Raw genomic sequence first — 19,722 nt, forward strand, 5'->3', positions numbered from 1 at the left:
GGTCTCTATACTCTCGGAATACACTGAAGGCAAATTCATACTGGGGCGGCAGCGTAGCCTAGTGGTTAGAGCGTTGGACTAGTAACTGAAAGGTTGCAAGATCGAATCTCCGAGCTGACAAATAACAAAATCTGTCCTTCTGCCCCTGAACAAGGCAGTTAACCCACTGTTCCTAGACCGTCATTGAAAATAAGAATTTGTTCTTAACTGACTTGCCTAGTTAAATAAATAAATACTGAACGAAAATATAAAACGCAACAATTTCAGTTTACTGAGTTAGTTCATATAAGTTAATTGAAATAAATTCATTAGGTCCTACTATGGATTTCACATGACTGGGCAGGGGTGCAGCCATGGGTGGGCATAGGCCCACCCACTTGGCAGCCAGGCCCAGCCAACCTGTACAATTTTCTCCCCACAAGGGTTTAGACAGAAATACACCCCACAAATTTGAGAGAAATACAAGGCGCATTTATTTCAGCTCATGAAAACGAAATGTTGCACTTATTTGTATTTAGTGTAGTAAATTGACCTCATCTTTACTAAATTGTGATAATTCATCAAAATGAAACTTGGTTGGTTATGAGAATATGACCCATGTATAACACCAAGGTGGACAGTACAGCATTCCATTCACTAGGTTGCAACTGAACCTAGGACTTAGACCATCACTCCGGTCCCTTTTACAACCGTTTCAAAAGTATACCACATATGAATGAGTATACACCGCCTTTTCCATTCCTGGCCTTGAAGTCCGTTTACAGTGCCTGTGTTCGGTCCCCTCTAATTGGGGATCGATTCAGACTTGGGCACAACATTGTGTGACATTGTAGAATAAGAAATTACATGAGTTCCATTCATGACATTCCCACCTTTGCTTACAGAAGGTGACAAACTACCTACATGGGAGCAAAGAAAGCCAAAACTGCCACTGACCGAGGCTCTGTTCTGAGTCAACTACACAACCGCATTAAAACAACTCAGTTTGAAGAGATGAGCAAACAGCCAAATGTGTGAACTGTGGCATTTATTGATACATGGGGAGCAGGGAGACAGTTTACTTCTTCTTGGACACGCCAACGGTGCGACCACGGCGACCGGTCGTCTTAGTGTGCTGGCCACGCACACGCAGACTGAAAGAGAGAGGGACAGTCAGTCAGTACAAATGTATCCAGGAAGTAAACTTGAGAAATCCCATAATGAGATTTAGTAGGTTTGTAGGACAAACAGACAATTACTTGAACACGTTGACAGCAGAAGTTGACAAATGTGCGTACCATTATACCATAACATTGGTATGCCTACAATAAGCACTTACTCAAGGAACTTGTGCAACATTTTGAGTTTTACTGCAACGATCTACAAAATAAATAGGCTAATAATGCCTTCTTGATATAACATCTCAGCAGTAGAGATCAATCTAAACACCATTTACAGAGCATTTAGGGCCAGCTTCCTGGCATGGCTTGCAAGCATATTGAAAAGTCTTGAGCACTTTTTAGACCAAACACAAAAGGTTAGGGAGCTGACCCGTTTTCATTTTTTGTGCCCTATTAAACAACCCGGAACTAAGTAGTCTGTCCGGGAAACGAGCCCTTCAGCTGAAAAACGGGATTTCCCCCCTTTCATTAAATACAGAAAACACCCAAGAAACATACAAATGTATAATTTGGTGGGTGCTTTTTTGTCCTATTTTTGCATATCCCAAATCCTTCTGAGTGGGTTCACAGCCAGGGCCATAAAATAAACCTATAGCTGGACGTTAGAACAGCGCTTACCCCCAGAAATGCCTGAGACCACGGTGAGCCCTGATCTTCTTCAGCCTCTCAAGATCCTCTCTCAGCTTGTTGTCCAGACCGTTAGCAAGGACCTATGACACACAAACAAGGACCATTGTAAGACTGGACTCAGACAAATGTACGTTTAGCTTTCATAAATAAATTACCCAATTTGTATTGACAAACCATTGACGGGACGTCAACAAACTCAAATAGTTTAGTTCCAATTTGGAAATGAGTCACCAGACATCTCAAGTCTGCTGCAGTCACATACCTGGCTGTACTTGCCATCCTTTACATCCTTCTGTCTGTTGAGGAACCAGTCAGGGATTTTGTACTGGCGAGGATTCTGCATAATTGTCACTACCCTCTCGACCTGGGGACAAATGCATGTATACATCAACATTAGTGAGATGCTAGGTAGAAAAAGAAACTCATCAATGCAGACTGAGTTTGCAGATGACTGGGCCTATCACAATACCTTAGTGATGCATGATAATCCATGAAAAGAGTGTAAGGCTGGGATTCAATCAACCAGCACAGTGTTGTGTTTGAATTCCAGCCTCAGCCCCTCCGATACATACAGCTTTCATGTTTAGAGAAACAGTATGTACACAACAGCCCCATGCATTCCTCACCTCATCATCGGTCAGTTCTCCAGCCCTCTTGCTGAGGTCGATATCAGCCTTCCTCAGGACAACATGGGCATATCGTCTGCCAACACCCTGTGCAGGAAATACAAATTAAACATTACTTTGGTTCATTCCCACAATAGCCAACAGTGCAGACATCTCTACCTGGTTCTGAGAAAGACATTCTGAACTTGTCTACCTTGATTGCTGTGATGGCGAAGGCAATCTTCCTCCTACCATCAATGTTCGTGTTGAGAACACGAAGAATGTGCTGGAACTTCTCAGGAATGACCAGAGACTGCAGAGAAATAACAGAACAAACACGGTCAATAGAGATTCACTTTGCTAGGTACATTGTCCTTTGTTAACAATTTGTCCTTCTGCATTAATAATTTGTATTTCCACAACCAAAGCCTGGAATAAACTAGCAAACATGTAGTGTAAAAATGTTGAGTTCAAATGACAGCCTTCACATGGCTACCGTAGTGACATGGACTGACTTTAGATACTGTAACTCGTAAACAAGTTCTTACTAACTTTAACAAATCAGCCAATATTGAGTAGCAATAAGATTACCAAAACTAGTTGACAAGGATGGCTGAAAACTGATTGGCTAATACCAACCACACAAACAAACTAGTGTGTAAAAGTGAGGGTTAATACAATCTATTTTGAGAATAAAAGACCACAACCAAAGCCTATATTGACAAAAGCTGTACTTCCATGCAGCATAGTGTCAGCGAGGAATAGGCAATTTAGCATGGGCAGTTAGCTGTTCATTTGCATCAATATATGCCACTTCGAAATATTAAATACAGGCTAAAAGCTCTCAAAAAAAATCTCAACAATCTTACCATCGTTGTCCAATGTACAGAATGACCCTAAAAGTGACGATGAACGCAGATATTTAGAATAATTTGGTAGCCCAATTCGCACTTACCATCTTGGAAGCAGGTTCCGTTCAAAGAGGAAATTCCAAGGCTCTCGCGAGGGCTTTTGCCTTCGTTTCGAGAGTTCACAGAGGAAGTGGTTCCATCCGCAAAACGTGTCCGTCTGGGAACAAATCAAATCAAATTATATTTATCACATTCGCCGGATACAACTGGTGTAGACTTTACAGTGAAATGCTTTCTTACGAACCTTTCCCAACGATACATTGTACATATATATATATATATATATATATATATATATATATATATAATAAATAAATAAATAAATAAATATATATATATATATATATATATATATATATATATATATATATATATATAGTAACTAACTCAAGAGGAATAAAATACACAATAATGGAGCTATATACAGGGAGTACCAGATCAATGTGCAGAGGTACGCGATACTTATGTACATGAAGGCAGGGTAAAGTGTCTAGGCATCCAGATAGATAATAATAAAAATAAAGAACAGAATAAAGCAGCAGCAAATGATAAGTGTAAAAGTGTGTGTTTGTATGTTTGCAGTGGTCTATAGTACTCGAGGAAAAATACTTAAGTCGTTTTTGGGGGTATATGTACTTTCATATTTATATTTTTGACTACTTTTACTTCAGTACATTCCTAAATAAAATAATGTATTTTTTACTTCATACATTTTCCCTGACACCAAAAGTACTCGTTACATTTTGGATGCTTAGCAAGACAGGAACATAGTCAAATTCACACACTTATCAATATAACATCCCTGGTCATCTCTACTGCCTCTGATATGGTGGACAGACTAAACACAAATGCTTTGTAAATTATGTCTTGGGTGTTGGAGTGTGCCCCTGGCTATCGTAAATTAAAAAAACACGAAAATTGTGCCGTCTGGTTTGCTTAATATAAGGAATTTGAAATGATTTATACTTTTACTTTTGATACTTAAGTATATTTTAACAATTACATTTACTTTTGATAGTTAAGTACATTTGAAACTAAATACCTTTAGACTTTTACTCAAGTGGTATTTTACTGGGTTGACTTTCACTTTTCCTTGAGTCATTTTCTATTACGGTATCTTTACTTTTACTCAAGTATGACAATTGGGTACTTTATCCACCACTGTATGTTTGTTTGTGTTGTGTCGGTATGCGTGTGTGTGTTATATGTGTGAGTGAGTATGTAGTGTTTGAATGATTGAGGGATTTGTGTGGGAGTGACAATGAAGTGTGTGTGAGTGAGTGAGTGAGGTCTAGTGAGTGTGCGTAGGGTCAGTGCAAGATAGAGATACAATATTTTAAATATATATTTTAAAACAATATACCAATAAATCAAATATACATCACCTTTAAGATTGTGTATATTTGTCTAATAATTGTATTCAACATACATTTATTTTCAACTAATTTCAAAATGATCTTTACTTATTGTTTTTCCTCACGTATCCCGGGGACATTGGGGAAGAGCACACTACCTTTGTAGTTTTTTTTAGGTTTGGAAGCTATGGCGGATAGAGCAGTGACTGCTGCTATGTCCGATGTAAACACAACTGTCAACTCAACGGCGAATTCCATGGCATATTTACAAGATGAGGTGACGTTATCTAACGATCCTGGCATACCATATATGTTTATCTTAACTTGACTGTTCGACGTCTATTGCTCTCCGTGTTCATTACATTGACAACACCAGCATAACTTACGTAGCTAGCGAACTAGATCATCGTCTGATCTGTCTAGTTAGCCAAGCTACTGTTATCTATCTATAACCAGCTACATTTCTGATGATTTACATTACCTGTAGTGTTAGTTGTCGTCGTCGACTGCATCATTCAGAGATGCAAGGCTAGCTAACCAGGCACTGATTTATTGCTATTATGTTTAAAACTATGGTCCGGGGCTTCGTTCCTGCACCAGAGCTAGCAAGTTATCTGCTAAGATGACCCATACCCCAGAAGTCCCCATTGGCCCCAAGTCAGAGTAGACCAGAGCCCTAGACTTTTTAGGGGCTAGGCCTCAGAGGTGGGAAAATATAAAGCAACTGTCTAAAACCTGCAATTGAAAAGGCCTATTTAAGTAGCTAGCGAAGTCTTTACTCTTATGAATGGAGTAGCTAGCTAGCTAAATTAATTGTTATATCTTCCTTTACAAAGTACATCAAAGCCATGTCAATTTACTGTCATTCTTTAACAGATGAAGCCTGACACAGATGCCATGGCCCCTCTCAACCTGGGTGACTTGGACTTGACCACAGATGAGTTCATCTTGGATGAGGTGGACAGTAAGTCCTTCAGCATTATTGTCTTTTCAATGAAGTAATGGTCATATCATCTGGTAAAATTTGTGCATAGCCAAATAGTAATTTAGCTAATTAGTTCAGTGTCTTGGATAAATGTAAGAACAGACCTTTTATGGAGATTAAACTAGCTACTTTCCTTTACTTCACCCCCCCCAGTTCACATACAGGCAAATCTTGAAGATGACTTGGTGAAGGAGGCACTGAAAACGGTAAGACCATGGTACCACGGCTGCACCATGCATGACCCTAAACATCAACACATTTCAGTTTTAATTTTATTTTCGGTTAGTTTTCATTTTATAGATTGTATATAAGGCTACGTTCCATCAACGGATGGTTTCCTTTCATCTGAATCTCTGTTTCTTTCAGGGAGTTGACCTCCGGCAATACTCTAAACAAGTGGAGGATGAACTTCAACGGATTGAACAAGCCTCCATCAAAGACTGTATCCATTAATGTCTTGAATGATTGTGTGAAAGAATTAGTGCTTTATTTATGGTAATTCCTGATAGATACAGTAGTTCACCCTGATATGTAATCTTTGACCAAGCTTGTGTCAGATATCAAGGAGAGCCAGAATATTGCCTCTCTGCACAACCAGATCACAGCCTGTGACTCCATACTGGAGGTGAGTGGATGATTTCCTCAATCAAAAGTATCAAGTGGCTTCAGAAGTCCATTCTAAACAGATCAAAATTTTTGCATGTGCAGTTGTTTGAAAGAATGCTTTTGCAATTTCCTGGCAAAAATATGTAACGAAGCCATTGACAAATCTATTTTCTCCCGCCTCTTTCTTGCTCTCTCTCTACCTCCCTCTCTCTCTCTCTATCCCCACCTTTCCCCTCTCTCTCTCTCTATCCCCACCTTTCCCCTCTCTCTCGCTCTATCCCCACCTTTCCCCTCTCTCTCTCTCCAGCGAATGGAGGGCATGCTGAGCGGCTTCCAGAGTGACCTCTCGTCCATCAGCAGTGAGATCCAGACTCTGCAGCAGCAGTCGGTCAGCATGAACATGCGGCTGAAGAACAGGCAGGCCGTACGCAGCCACCTCAGCCAACTGGTGGATGAGCTGGTGGTGCCCGGAGCTATGATCCAGTAAGGGAGTGTGTGTTTTAGTGTTTTATACAGATTTGTAACGATAGATGTACCTGTATGGTTTTAATGGGAGAGCACATGTCATATTGATGTCTGCAACGAGAAATGTACTTGACGGTCTCTATGATGTTGTAAGTGTTCCTACGGGTAAGCATGTGTTCTAAGAACTGTTCCCCACATGTTGTCCGGTCTGCAGGGTAATCTTGGAGAGCCCGGTGACAGAGCAGGAGTTCCTTGAGCAGCTCCATGAGCTCAACAACAAGATCAACTTTGCCAAAGAGCTCAGCTTCAGGGAGACTTTGGCCTGCTCTGACATCCAGGACATTGTGGACCGCCTCAAAATCAAGGTGAAGATACAGGGAGGGAGAGAAATAGAATGGGATGGGAAGAGGAGAAGGAGATATAAGCGAGGAATAATGGTGTGGAAGGTAACGGAGCAAAGATATTGTGTATAAAACTGGCTTTTATTTTGTTCCATAGGCTGTCACAAAGATCCGAGAATTTATCCTGCAGAAGATTTATTCCTTCAGAAAGCCCATGACCAACTATCAAATCCCTCAGAACACCCTCCTCAAGTACAGGTAATGATATAGGCTTATAACAGGCTTCAAAACCTTCCACATGTTTGGATACCTTCAAACAGACTAAAAAGTACCACCACAATCATGTATCTACCAAAATCTTAAATGTTTCTTCGTACTTTAGGTTTTTTTATCAATTCCTCTTGGCAAACGAAAGGACAGTGGCCAAGGAGATCAGGGATGAGTACGTGGACACCATGAGTAAGATCTACTACAGTTACTTCAAGTCGTACAGCGGCAGGCTCCTCAAAGTACAGGTGAGCGAATGGCACAGGTGCTAAGGGAGTGAAGGAGTTAAAATGCCTTCTCTTGGTTTATAGGCTCAATATACAGTACCTTCATTTAGGTTGTCACTGTGAATTGTTCTGGAACAGCTTGCTGCTATAATGTACAGCAAGGGCTATGTTGTGTTTGATGGTACATTTTCAACAGTGTCGAGTATCATATCAGTCAAATTAGCTGATAATATTTAATACTGTTCACATAACATCTTTCTCTGTTGACAGTATGAAGAGGTGGCAGACAAAGATGACTTGATGGGAGTGGAAGACACGGCCAAGAAAGGTTTCTTCTCCAAGCCCTCCCTGAAGAGCAGGAACACCATCTTCACCCTGGGCCAGCGGGGGACCGTGCTGAGCCCTGCCGAGCTGGAGGGGCCCATCCTCATCCCCCACACTGCCCAGAGAGGGGACTGCAGGGTGAGACCACTGGCAGCGCTGTACAACCCAAATCAGACCCTCCAAACTATGCCATGTACTACTGCTTGAGAGTAACAAACATTTTGAATGAAATTAACCTACCTTTTATTATAAGATGTTAAGCACTACTCTGAAATCATTTGAACATGCATAGAGTATAAGGTTGTGAGGTGAAGACACAACGCCAACATCTAGATATCGTTAAGCTGTACTGCTCCAACTCCAATCTGTGCTTCTCTCACTACCTTCTTGTCACCACACACACATCTTAAAGGAATGCACAACGCCACAACTCAGACCACAGATTGACAGTTAAACGCAATGCTTCGCAGAAAAGAATGTGGACTCCAGTTATAATATTAACATTGATGTAGATTATCAAGTCACCCAACCAGCCTTCTTCGTCCTCTCTCAGTATCCCTATGAGACGCTGTTCCGCAGTCAGCACTACGCCCTCTTGGACAACGGCTGTCGAGAGTTCCTCTTCCTGTCTGACTTCTTCATGGTGGCTGGAAATTCTGCGCTGGACCTCTTCAACAGCGTCATGGGAAAGACGCTCAGCTTGTTCCTGGTACGATAAGACTTTTCACCAAAGCATTGCTGTAAAAGAAATCGTGAAGGCATAACACAGCGTTTTTAACAGTGCAGGGCTTCTTTTTGTGAAATGATCATGATGATGCTCTCTTATGATACGACTAACTCTTTCTCTAACGTACCTATACCCACCTTTCCCTCTCATCCTCTTTCCTTTCCCCTGCAGAAGAGCATGTCCACCTATGTGTCGGACTGCTACGACAGCATCGCCGTGTTCCTGTGTATCCACATCATCCTGCGTTTCAGAGCCATCACAAACAAGAGGACCATCCCAGCCCTGGACAAGTTAGTAGTACTCCATCAGCGCAAAAACTCCATACACTTTTAACTTGGAGCATAATGCTATAGACTTATCCTATTTCCTGCAGTATGCTATACACTCACCGGACAGTTTATTAGGTACCCCGTTCACGAAAATGGATCGCTCCTGAAGACAGTGAGCCACATGGCTGTGGCTTGCTATATAAAGCAGGCATACAGGAATCCAGGCATTCAGTTACTGTTTGATTGAACATTAGAATGGGCAAAACGAGTGACCTAAGCGACTTTGAGCGTGGTATGATCGTCGGTGGCAAGCGCGCCGGATCCAGTATCTCAGAAACGGCTGCCCTCCTGGGCTTTTCACTCACGACAGTGTCTAGTGTTTCCCGAGAATGGTGAGACAAACAAAAAACATCCAGTTAGCGGCAGTCCTGTGGACGAAAACAGCTTGTTGACGAGAGTGGTCGAAAGGGAATGGCAAGAATCGTGCAAGCTAACAGGCCACAAATAGACAAATAACGGTACAGCAACACAGTGGTGTGCAGAACGGCATCCCAGAACTCACAACTCGATCCTTGTCACAGATGGGCTACTGCAGCAGACGACCACACTGGGTTCCACTCATATCAGCTAAAAACGAGAAGCAGCGGCTCCAGTGGGCACGCGATCACCAACACTGGACGATTGAGGAGTGTAAAAACATCAGCTGGTCCGACAAATCCCGGTTCGTGTTGTGTCATGCTGATGGCAGAGTCAGGATTTGGCATAAGCAGCATGAGGCCATGGACCCATCCTGCCTGGTACAGGCTGGTGGCGGTAGTGTACTGGTGTGGGATTATTTTCCTGGCATGTGTTAGGTCCCTTGTAGAATCCATCCCACGAGGAATTTAAGCTGTTCTGGAGGCAAAGGGGGGTCTGACCCGGTACTAGATGGGTGTACCTAATAAACTGCTAGAAGTAAAGGGAAAGTCCGAATTGTTAACTTATGATACAGTAGTCTTTTTACTGTATGTACTGTAAAATGTAACGTTTGGGGCCTGACATGCTGATGTCATTTTTTTCATGAAAATGGTCCTGAGTGGCTCAGTTGGTAGAGCATGGCGCTTGCAATGTCAGGGTTGTGGGTTCAATTCCCACGGGGGGACCAGTACAAAAATGTTTGAAAATGTATGCACTCACTACTTTACGCCGTCTGCAAAACGACTAAAACGTCAAATGAAAATCACATATTGACGTCAATGGATTTGATACAGATTTGTTCAATGAAAACACATCTTAACTCAGAATCCACCCTTGATGCTTATGTGACTGTTTCTCCGTGGGTTGCCAGGTACTGGGATGCGGTGCTGGAGCTGCTGTGGCCCAGGTTTGAGCTTATCCTGGAGATGAACATTCAGAGCATCCGCAACACGGATCCTCAAAAACTGGGCGTGCTGGACACCAGACCACACTATGTATGAATACACACACACAGATGTTTTATGTATCATTATCTAATAATCCCAGACAGTTGTTGACACCAGTTGTGTTTCAGATCACACGCAGATATGCAGAGTTCTCTTCTGCCATAGTCAGCATTAACCAGACATTCACCAGCGAGCGAACCCACACCCTCCTTGGCCAACTGCAGGTACACAACTAAACAATAATAAAAACAGTAAGACAGTAGAAATAGTGGGGATCCTACAATAAGCATAAACATTTGATATAGTGCTTTGTGTGATTTGATATAGCTAACACTGGTATTTTCAGGTTGAAGTGGAGAACTTTGTCCTGAAGATGGCTGCAGAGTTCCCTTCACGCAGGGACCAGCTCATCTTCCTCATCAACAACTACGACATGATGCTCAGTGTACTCATGGTGAGAATAACACAAGTTTAAAACCATAAACATGAACGATTCACTTATTTACCCACCTGAAATGACTCCTTCATTCAGTCATTTACATTAAAATGTTAGTCATTTAGCAGACTCTCTTATCCAGAGTGACTTACAGGAGCAATTAGGTGCCTTGCTCAAGGGCACATCAGTAGATTTTTCACCTCGTCGGCTCTGGGATTCGAGCCAGCGACCTTTGGGTTACTGGACCAGTGCTCTTAACCGCTAGGCTGTGTCTTGTGAATGTACAGAATTTAAAGATGTCATGCTGTTTTCCTCTCTTTCTCTCCATATCATAGGAGAGGGCAGCTGATGACAGTAAAGAGGTTGAGGGCTTCCAACAGCTCCTCCAGGCCAGGAGTCAGGTAAACCTGCACAGGGATTCTGGGAAATTGAGTTTTGTCATGTGTGGCAGATTCACAGATAGTCAGTTTACTCAAAGTATTTACTCCAATGAAATCTTTCTCCTTTCATCAGGAGTTTATTGAGGAGATTCTGTCCTCTCCCTTTGGTGGCATGATAGCATTTGTGAAGGAGAGCGAGGCGCTGACGGAGAAAGGGCAGCTGGATAGACTAAAGAATGACGAAGGTGAGTATAGAGAAAAGATGCAGACCCTTTTATAATGGAATTCTTTGCCGAATGTTTTCATGATTATACAGTTGAAGTCGGAAGTTTACATACACTTAGTTTGGAGTCATTAAAACTAGTTTTTCAACCACTCCACGATTTTCTTGTTAACAAACTATAGTTTTGGCAAGTCAGTTAGGACATCTACTTTGTGCATGACACAAGTCATTTTTCCAACAATTGTTTACAGACAGATTATTTCATTTATAATTCACTGTATCACAATTCCAGTGGGTCAGAAGTTTAAATACACTAAGTTGACTGTGCCTTTAAACAGCTTGGAAAATTGCAGAAAATGATGTCATGCTTTAGAAGCTTCTGATAGGCTTATTGACATCATTTGAGTCAATTGGAGGTGTACCTGTGGATGTATTTCAAGGCCTAGCTTCAAACGCAGTGCCTCTTTGGTTGACATCATGGGGAAATCAAAAGAAATCAGCCAAGACCTCAAGAAAAAAAATTGTAGACCTCCACAAGTCTGGTTTATCCTTGGGAGCAATTTCCAAACGCCTGAAGGTACCACGTTCATCTGTACAAACAATAGTACGCAAGTATAAACACCATGGGACCACACAGCCGTCATACCGCTCAGGAAAGGCAGGCGTTCTGTCTCCTAGAGATGAACGTACTTTGGTGCGTGAAGTGTAAATCAATCCCAGAACAACAGCCAAGGACCTTGTGAAGATGCTGGAGGAAACCGGTACAAAAGTATCTATCCACAGTAAAACGAGTCCCATTTCGACATAACCTGAAAGGCAACGGCCTAGCAAGGAAGAAGCCACTGCTCCAAAACCACCATTAAAAGAAACAGACTATGGTTTGCAACTGCACGTGGGGACAAAGATCGTACTTTTTGGAGAAATGTCCTCTGGTCTGATGAAACAAAATAGAACTGTTTGGCCATAATGACCATTGTTATGTTTGGAGGAAAAAGGGGGACGCTTGCAAGCCGAAGAACACCATCCCAACTGTGAAGCACGGGGGTGACAGCATCATGTTGTGGGGGTACTTTGCTGCAGGAGGCACTGGTGTACTTCACAAAATAGATAGCATCACGAGGAAGGAAAATTATGTGGATATATTAAAGCAACATTTCAAGACATCAGTAAGGAAGTTAAAGCTTGGTCGCAAATGGGTCTTCCAAATGGACAATGACCCCAAGCATACTTCCAAAGTTGTGGCAAAATGGCTTAAGGACAACAAAGTCAAGGTATTGGAGTGGCCATCACAAAGCCCTGACCTCAATGCTATAGAAAATTTGTGGGCAGAACTGAAAAGGTGTGTGTGAGAAAGGAGGCCTGCAAATCTGACTCAGTTACACCAGCTCTGTCAGGAGGAATGGGGCAAAATTCACCCAACTTATTGTGGGAAGCTTGTGGAAGGCTACCCAAAAAGTTTGACCCAAGTTAAACCATTTTAAAGGCAATGCTACCAAATACTAATTGAGTGTATGTAAACTTCTGACCCACTGGGAATGTGATGAAAGAAATAAAAGCTGAAATAAATCACTCTACTATTATTCTGACGTTTCACATTCTTAAAATAAAGTGGTGATCCAACTGACCTAAAACGGAATTTTGACTAGGAATAAATGTCAGGAGTTGTGAAAAACTGAGTTAAAATGTATTTGACTAAGGTGTATGTAAACTTCCGACTTCAGCTGTACATATAATTGGTTATGTTTATGATAGAGATACATTTGTTTATGCAAATGCCTGTGCATTTACCAGGGCCAAGATATCCTGTGGTGTGACACAGGGTTCAATAATTGGACCTTTGTTATTCCTAATCTATATCAATGACTTTACTGCTGGGTCTTCTACGGTACTTCCCCTTCTCTTTGCTGATCATACCAATTTGATTTTATCACACAATTTTGATTCACTAATTAATGAGACCAACTCAGGTATGGCCACATTTTCTGAATGGTTCCAGATAAATAAATAATATTTAAATGTTTAAAAAAAATCCTACTTAATTGTATTCACTAGTAAGAATAAGAAATATTGTAAAATAAGAGCCAGAATCTCAATTGGTGGGAATAAAATCCACTAGATCCACATCCACTAGATTCCTTCGATTTATAATTGATGAAAAGTTATCCTGGAAAGATCATATTCAATTTGTCTGTAGCAAAGTACTGAAATCTGTACCAATATCTAATTTACTGTAATATTGTCTGGGCCAGTATATGCCTCCTACCTACACAAATTACTCATAACATCTTCAAGACTAGCCAGCTCCTTTAATTACCTGGCTTTACGACATGAATTTACCCAATTATGCACTTTCGTCTACAAATACTCATACCCCCAGACAGTTTACCAAAACCCTTCAATGGATTCTTCCAGGTTAATTCTGACATCCATCTATATAACACAAGACACTGTGATAACCTTCACCCTCCCCATTGCTGCATCTCACATAGTCAATTCTCTATCAGATACAGAGGTACAATACTCTGGAATTCTTATCTTCACATTGCCAAAATATCATCATCCCTCAATAACTTCAAGTGACGACTGGGGGTCCGCCTGATGAACCAAACTACCCAATAAGCCCCTCTATGTAGCCTAACTCTCACACTCACATGCGCACGGACACACACACACATTGTTTTTGTATACTGAGTATATCATGTACAATTATAATTAATATGCTTTGTTTAAGTGATTGAACACTTTTTATTTTATTTTTTTACTTACATTTGTGATGTGGTTTTCATATCAGCCCTTATGGACTTCCAACCTCATCTGCACACTCTCTTTTTTACCAGTTTTTATCTGTACGGTTTTGTCTTTCACTTCTTTTATTTGGTGCGAATAAATGAAACCTAAGAATGTGCCCGTTTCCACGGTAACCTTCTCTTTACTTCTACTTTTCCTCCTGTCCTGACTCATTGTTTATTTACCTCTACTGTTTGGACCGTTTGTTTCTACTCTCTTGTTTGACTTTCCACCATAACAATTGTCTTACATTTCTCCCACACCTTTTCACACCCATGCCTCCCATCTCTAAACTTATATTGTTTTTTTCTTCCCCCCCTTTTTCCTTCTTTCTTTTCTCTTAGCCCGAATCACCCAGCTGGTCAGGGGTTTCTCCAGCACATGGAAACAGTCTGTGGAGGCTCTGAGTCAGGACGTCATGAGGTCCTTCACCAACTTCAAGAACGGCACTGGCATCATTCAGGTACTGCCCTCAGAGCAAGCACAAACGGATGCACTGGCCGAAAACACGTTCTAAACCAGTAAAATAATTGTATGTAATTAAAGGCTATACAGAACGTTTGCCCCTAGGGGTGCTCTTGAGCCAAAAGGGGTCCCTTAAATCGACAGATATGTAACATTTTTAATATTTAGGCAACCGTGAGCCACGGGCTGTTATTGTTTTTTTTCTTTTAAGCTTATTATTCAACTTTTGACTGCTGTCCTCCTATCCTCCAGGGGGCGCTCACTCAGCTGATCCAGTACTACCATGGCTTCCACAAGGTACTGTCCCAGCCCACCTTTCGCAGCCTGGCCGTGCGCTCTGAGCTCATCAACCTGCACCACCTCATGGTCGAAGTCAAGAAACACAAGCCCAACTTCTAACTGGACACTCCAAGAGTAGACTTAGGAATGATGTGATGGTTTAAATGAAGGAGCTCAAAATCTGACATGGCCTGATTGGAAACAAGTGAAAGAGTATATCCCTTTGCTCGTGACATCACTCCACTGATTTAAAGACTGTATTGCGCGTGGGAACCTGTCGTTTATGATTTGACCAATGTCAATGGGTAAGGTGTTGTGTAAAAGTGCTACCTTTTATTTCATGGGTGCTGGGTTCTTTGTTTTTTCGGGAGGGGATAAAGAGACAGAAATAGGATGAGGGAAGGTTCAGTGGTTATGGGGATTGACAGGAGAGATTATAGAAATCAAAGGCTGTCAGAAGTAACGGGGTAGATGGTCTATTCCATTCAGGGGTGCACGACTCGAGTTGTGCTTGTTTTGGCTTTCGTCTTATCACATAATTTAACAATTACTGGTTTATGCGTGAACTCTCCTGGTTTCCCAAGTATAATCCAGGCTGGTTAAAAGGCAAGGGCAAAAACCACCAAACACTGCGGCCCTCAGAGCTGTGCACCCCTAGTTTATTATGAGTTTGAGAGGGAGGAGCAGGAAAGGGGAGGGATTGGCATCTCCTGGGCCCCTGTTGTGTTCTGATGTGTATACTGTAACTGTAGATGATAACATATTGGAATGTATTAATTTAAGTGTAATATACTTGCAAGGCTGTAAAGGACCATCACATGGCTGTCATTTTCAATGCTTTATTTAACATAAATTAAGATTACATTGCTGTTTTAAATTGAACACCAAAACAACTCACACTTTCATTTGATTGTATGATATACTTTTTTGTGAATATAATGCTCATACAAATGTTGGTTTCATGGCTGTGGCCTTGCCCAGTCATGTGAAATCCATAGATTAGGGCCTGATTGATTTCCTAATATGAACTGTAACTCAGTAAAATCGTTGAAATTGTTGCATGTTGCGTTTATATTTTTGCTCAGTATATATTACTATCATAGAATATTTACAAACACTGAACTTCCAAACTAAACATGGTGCTTTCAGGTTATTTGTACAAATCAAACCCATTAAAGCTAGAATCCTTAAATGAAACAATAACAAAGCAGCCACCCGCCTGTGTTTTGGTAAGAAGATAAGGGATGAGCCTGGAGAAATGTAGCCACTCAAATCCATAGACAGAGCTATGGTGCCAAGGACTGACCATCCATGATATCAAAATTACAGGTTTAACATTTGCATTCTTTACTAACATTGGAGTAAAACAAGCATGTATTTGGGGTTCTGATATATACGTATTCTTCAAGAATTAATGGGTATATCATTCATTTAGCAACTAAGGATTCCAGCTTTAATGATGTGGAGTGAATAAACAACATTTTAGGATGATTTAAAGAGAATGAGTTCATTTCAACTTTTAATTGTTACTGAATTGGATTGACCCAAACTCTGTAGAATACAATAGTAGGCTATACAGTGAGAAATCAATGTGACCGTAGCAGAGAAAAAAAAGGGGCGTCACCCTGAACACAATTGGCCGGTTTTACGGACCCAGATTAAACCTAGTCCTGGACAAACAACCACTTTCGAAAGAGATTCTCCGTTGAGCATGCTTTTTAGTCAAGGACTATAATTAAACTGCGTTCAGGAAACTGGCTCAACCATCTTTTATTTGAGGTAAAAGGTGCACTGGAGCCCACTGCCCAGACTACAACCAACATTTTATTAGCCTTTGTTATATTTAACTTTTGCTTAGCGAGGGGCAAGCACTACGCCACTCTGATTGGCTTACATGGCCCAAGGGTGTCGCAGACTCTACATGTTGAATTGGGGAAGAAGACCACCACACACAACCACACATCAGGTGGTCCCTAACAACATACCAAGGTGACCACATACTGCTTTCAGACAACCATCGGACCAGTATGTCTTCCCTCTATGCCTATAGGCCAAAAATCACTTTCAATGGATGAAAGTGCGTTTTAGTATAGGGGTTTGTTTATTTGGTTCTGGGAAACTAGCCCAAAAGGTTTAAACCTTGTTAGAGATGTTGAATCAGAGGACTGATCAGCAGGACAAAAACAATGAGCAGAGAGGAGGACCTGTAAACAGTCGATTTACCTAGAGAGACGGAGAAGAGAGAGAGAACTTGTTCAAAATGTACTATTATTGTCCATCAGTCTTCTACAGTGTCATGAACTTGGTATACTTGCCTTGAATAAGTCATCTCAATTATTTAATTTACTTCAGTCTCTTACCTACAGGTTTGTCCTGGATGTGGATAATCTTTTGAGTTTTAGCAACTTCTGTGGGATACAAAATGTAAAATGTTAGCAGCGGTTGAATGTGTTTACAGATACATCACAAAAAAATAAGCAAAGTTTACGCATTAGTATTTGAGGTCATTTTATTACCTTCCACTGTGAGTTGCACAGTGCTCACCGAAAGCCCATGGGAATCCAGCACTTTATAAGTCCCAGAGTTGTCCATCCTTAACCCTCTGAGGACCACCACCCCTTCAGCCTCCTCAAGATGACCCCTGTTGACCTTCTCGTCACCCCTCATCCACAGGACCTTCCACTCTGTGCTGTTCCTCCCTTGGAAGACCACTCTCATGGCCTGTGGAGTGTGGAGCTTCAGGACCAGGTCTTCACCCATGCCCATTGACAGCTTGGACTTATGGTCTGGAGACAATAAGGAGAGATGAGGCTAACGAAATAAAACAACTATTTCAGCTCAGGTCTGACCTGTAGATCTATCCTTACCATAGACTGAGAGTTGGACACTCTGGATGAACACCCGCCTTTTCCTCCTTGTCCTGTCAACAAACATGAAGCTCTTGTAAAGCCCCACATCCCCAAACTGCACGTCGCGCAAGATCAGAGAGCAGTCGCCCTCCCAAAGCTTTTCCCCAGGTACCTCCAGCCACCCCTCAAACTCGCTGGCCTGCCACCGTTGCTCCCCGTTCTGCTCAAACACGGGCGCATCGGGTGTCTGCCATTGGACGTGGCAAACTGTGACGTTGTCTAGCTGGGACTTCCATTTGCAAGGAAGGATGGCTTGGCTTCCAACAGGGGAAGAGATGGAGACAGGGCCAGAGGGCAGGGAGGAGGAGGCTGTAGGACAGAGATGGAACAAATGTCTAGAAAATCATATACATTTTTGTTATGTTATTATTATTATTATTATGTACTCAATTAGAACTTGTGGATAGAGTTAATTTATACTCACCAACACAGCCCACAATCCACAGACAATGAAGATGTATAAAATGTCTAAAAAAAAAAGACAGATAAGGGGATTTCATGATATATATACAGTACCAGTACCATGCAATTGTGTTCACTGTCCGTAGCTTATTTCTACCCATACCATAACCCCACCGCCACCATGGGGCACTCTGTTCACAATGTTGACATCAGAAAACCGCTCGCCCCACACCACCCACCTGGGCTGCGGTTGTGATGTCGGTCAGACGTACTGCCAAATTCTCGAAAACAACGTTTTTGGTAGATACATTCAAATTAAATTCTCAGGCAGCAGCTCTGGTGGACATTGCACGCTCCCAAAACACTTGAGACATCCGTGGCATTGTGTTGCGTGACAAAACTGCGGTCTTTTATTGTCCTCAGCAAAAGGCGCAATTGTGTAATGATCATGCTCTTTAATCATCTTATTGATATGCCACACCTGTCAGGTGGATAGATTATCTTGGCAAAGGAGAAACGCTCACTAACAGGGATGTAAACAAACATTTGAGAGAAATAAGCTTTTTTGTGCATATTAAACATTTCTGGGATCTTTTATTTCAGCTCATGAAACATGGGACCAACACTGTCAGCAGCATATCTGTAGACACTTCTGCCACACCTTCATTTATGAAATGGGGGGTGAAAAACATGCTATTCTCATGCTTAAATTCAAGGTCAGAATAGCATAGAGAGAAAAGTGCATGAAAAGGGAATTATGTTCCACTTATGCGTGCATAACTCGGGACGAAATGCACCCCTTGATGCACAGCCATATCATTATATCGTTATATTATTATATAACATCATTATGCAAAAACTGTAAAACAAAAGCCACAATTAGAAAAAAAAGAAATATGTTTTACTTTCATATACTGCAAAATGATCTCAAATATTTGTAAAGTTTAAACCTCACTAGCATATTTGGCACTTGATGTGAAATCAGTTTCGTTTTGCCTCCTGTGGGCGTTTCTAAAATAGAACGATATAGTTTCAATTGAGTCTCTATTGAGACTGGCTGCGAGCCCTGCTCTGAAAACGAAACTTGATGAATATTGCGGTGCTAAGGAACCATGCATCTCATCTAGTAAACAAACTTGTCCACATATGATGACATCCACCAAGAAATGCATACATCTCCTCGTTTAAATGAGTTGCACGATGTGAGCACATAGCCTAGCGCAGCTCAGTGAATTAGAACAGTCAAGAAGCAGTTAAACAGTATCAATCAGACTGCAGATACAAATGCATTTTTTTCTATTTCACTCTAAGAATTCTTTCGATTATGTGCTAAATAATATGCAAATTAAAATTAAATACATATGTGTCTCTTACCGGTCTCGGTTTATGCCATGCATTTTCATTGCAACAGGCTGCTAGTTGGTTGACTCCTTCAGCTTCCAAGTTGTGAGCCTGAGCAGCCGCAGCAAGCAAGGCAGTGCAAGCCCCAGCCGCGTCATCTGAGCTACCAGAAACGAAACCTATGGAAAGAATGTATTTACTAATTACAGAGTATTTCCATTTTAA

The 19,722-nt window shown here is 41.5% G+C and overlaps 3 protein-coding genes across 4 annotated transcripts; 1 reads left to right on the forward strand and 2 right to left on the reverse strand.

Annotated features, from left to right (window-relative positions):
- Positions 1 to 1,010: 1,010 nt before the first annotated feature.
- Positions 1,011 to 5,274, reverse strand: LOC139554679 (small ribosomal subunit protein uS13). Of its 2 annotated transcripts, XM_071367703.1 has the most exons (7): positions 5,143 to 5,274; positions 3,351 to 3,463; positions 2,610 to 2,708; positions 2,417 to 2,503; positions 2,053 to 2,154; positions 1,779 to 1,870; positions 1,011 to 1,133 (listed from the first exon to the last, which is right to left on the reverse strand). In XM_071367703.1, the coding sequence occupies exons 2-7, from the start codon at positions 3,351 to 3,353 to the stop codon at positions 1,058 to 1,060; spliced, it is 459 nt and encodes a 152-aa protein (XP_071223804.1). In that variant the 5' UTR covers positions 3,354 to 3,463; positions 5,143 to 5,274; the 3' UTR covers positions 1,011 to 1,057. The 2 variants fall into 2 exon arrangements, with proteins under 2 accessions (XP_071223804.1, XP_071223805.1); XM_071367704.1 differs by lacking the exon at positions 5,143 to 5,274 and having other exon boundaries at positions 3,265 to 3,391.
- On the forward strand, positions 4,782 to 15,901 carry LOC139554673 (vacuolar protein sorting-associated protein 52 homolog). Its single transcript, XM_071367689.1, has 19 exons — positions 4,782 to 4,938; positions 5,538 to 5,625; positions 5,800 to 5,852; positions 6,013 to 6,088; positions 6,204 to 6,271; positions 6,560 to 6,735; positions 6,932 to 7,082; positions 7,216 to 7,316; positions 7,441 to 7,573; positions 7,823 to 8,014; positions 8,430 to 8,585; positions 8,775 to 8,893; positions 10,200 to 10,323; positions 10,404 to 10,499; positions 10,622 to 10,729; positions 11,047 to 11,112; positions 11,225 to 11,336; positions 14,446 to 14,564; positions 14,819 to 15,901. Exons 1-19 carry the CDS (start codon positions 4,849 to 4,851, stop codon positions 14,963 to 14,965), a joined length of 2,175 nt encoding a protein of 724 aa, XP_071223790.1. The 5' UTR covers positions 4,782 to 4,848; the 3' UTR covers positions 14,966 to 15,901.
- LOC139554677 (uncharacterized) lies at positions 15,671 to 19,690 on the reverse strand. Its single transcript, XM_071367701.1, has 6 exons — positions 19,531 to 19,690; positions 18,179 to 18,222; positions 17,713 to 18,063; positions 17,362 to 17,631; positions 17,206 to 17,253; positions 15,671 to 17,068 (listed from the first exon to the last, which is right to left on the reverse strand). Exons 1-6 carry the CDS (start codon positions 19,557 to 19,559, stop codon positions 16,989 to 16,991), a joined length of 822 nt encoding a protein of 273 aa, XP_071223802.1. The 5' UTR covers positions 19,560 to 19,690; the 3' UTR covers positions 15,671 to 16,988.
- Between the last annotated feature and the right edge of the window lie 32 nt (positions 19,691 to 19,722).

Source organism: Salvelinus alpinus, chromosome 26, assembly GCF_045679555.1.
Source record: "Salvelinus alpinus chromosome 26, SLU_Salpinus.1, whole genome shotgun sequence".
In the NCBI taxonomy this organism is placed as follows: domain Eukaryota; kingdom Metazoa; phylum Chordata; class Actinopteri; order Salmoniformes; family Salmonidae; genus Salvelinus; species Salvelinus alpinus.

Bases quoted from the DNA above. Each gene is read 5' to 3' on its own strand.
- LOC139554677 (XM_071367701.1), bottom strand. From the start codon at position 19,559: ATGAAAATGCATGGCATAAACCGAGACCG. The intron at 18,064-18,178 runs GTGAGTATAAAT...TCTGTCCTACAG, and splicing joins GTGGATTGTGGGCTGTGTTG to CCTCCTCCTCCCTGCCCTCT. The intron at 17,254-17,361 runs GTAATAAAATGA...TGTATCCCACAG, and splicing joins TGTGCAACTCACAGTGGAAG to AAGTTGCTAAAACTCAAAAG.
- LOC139554673 (XM_071367689.1), top strand. From the start codon at position 4,849: ATGGCGGATAGAGCAGTGACTGCTGCTATGTCCGATGTAAACACAACT. The intron at 10,324-10,403 runs GTATGAATACAC...GTTGTGTTTCAG, and splicing joins TGGACACCAGACCACACTAT to ATCACACGCAGATATGCAGA. The intron at 11,337-14,445 runs GTGAGTATAGAG...CTTTTCTCTTAG, and splicing joins TAGACTAAAGAATGACGAAG to CCCGAATCACCCAGCTGGTC.
- LOC139554679 (XM_071367703.1), bottom strand. The intron at 2,504-2,609 runs GTAGACAAGTTC...TTTCCTGCACAG, and splicing joins TCGCCATCACAGCAATCAAG to GGTGTTGGCAGACGATATGC. The intron at 2,155-2,416 runs GTGAGGAATGCA...ATTTGTCCCCAG, and splicing joins GAGAACTGACCGATGATGAG to GTCGAGAGGGTAGTGACAAT.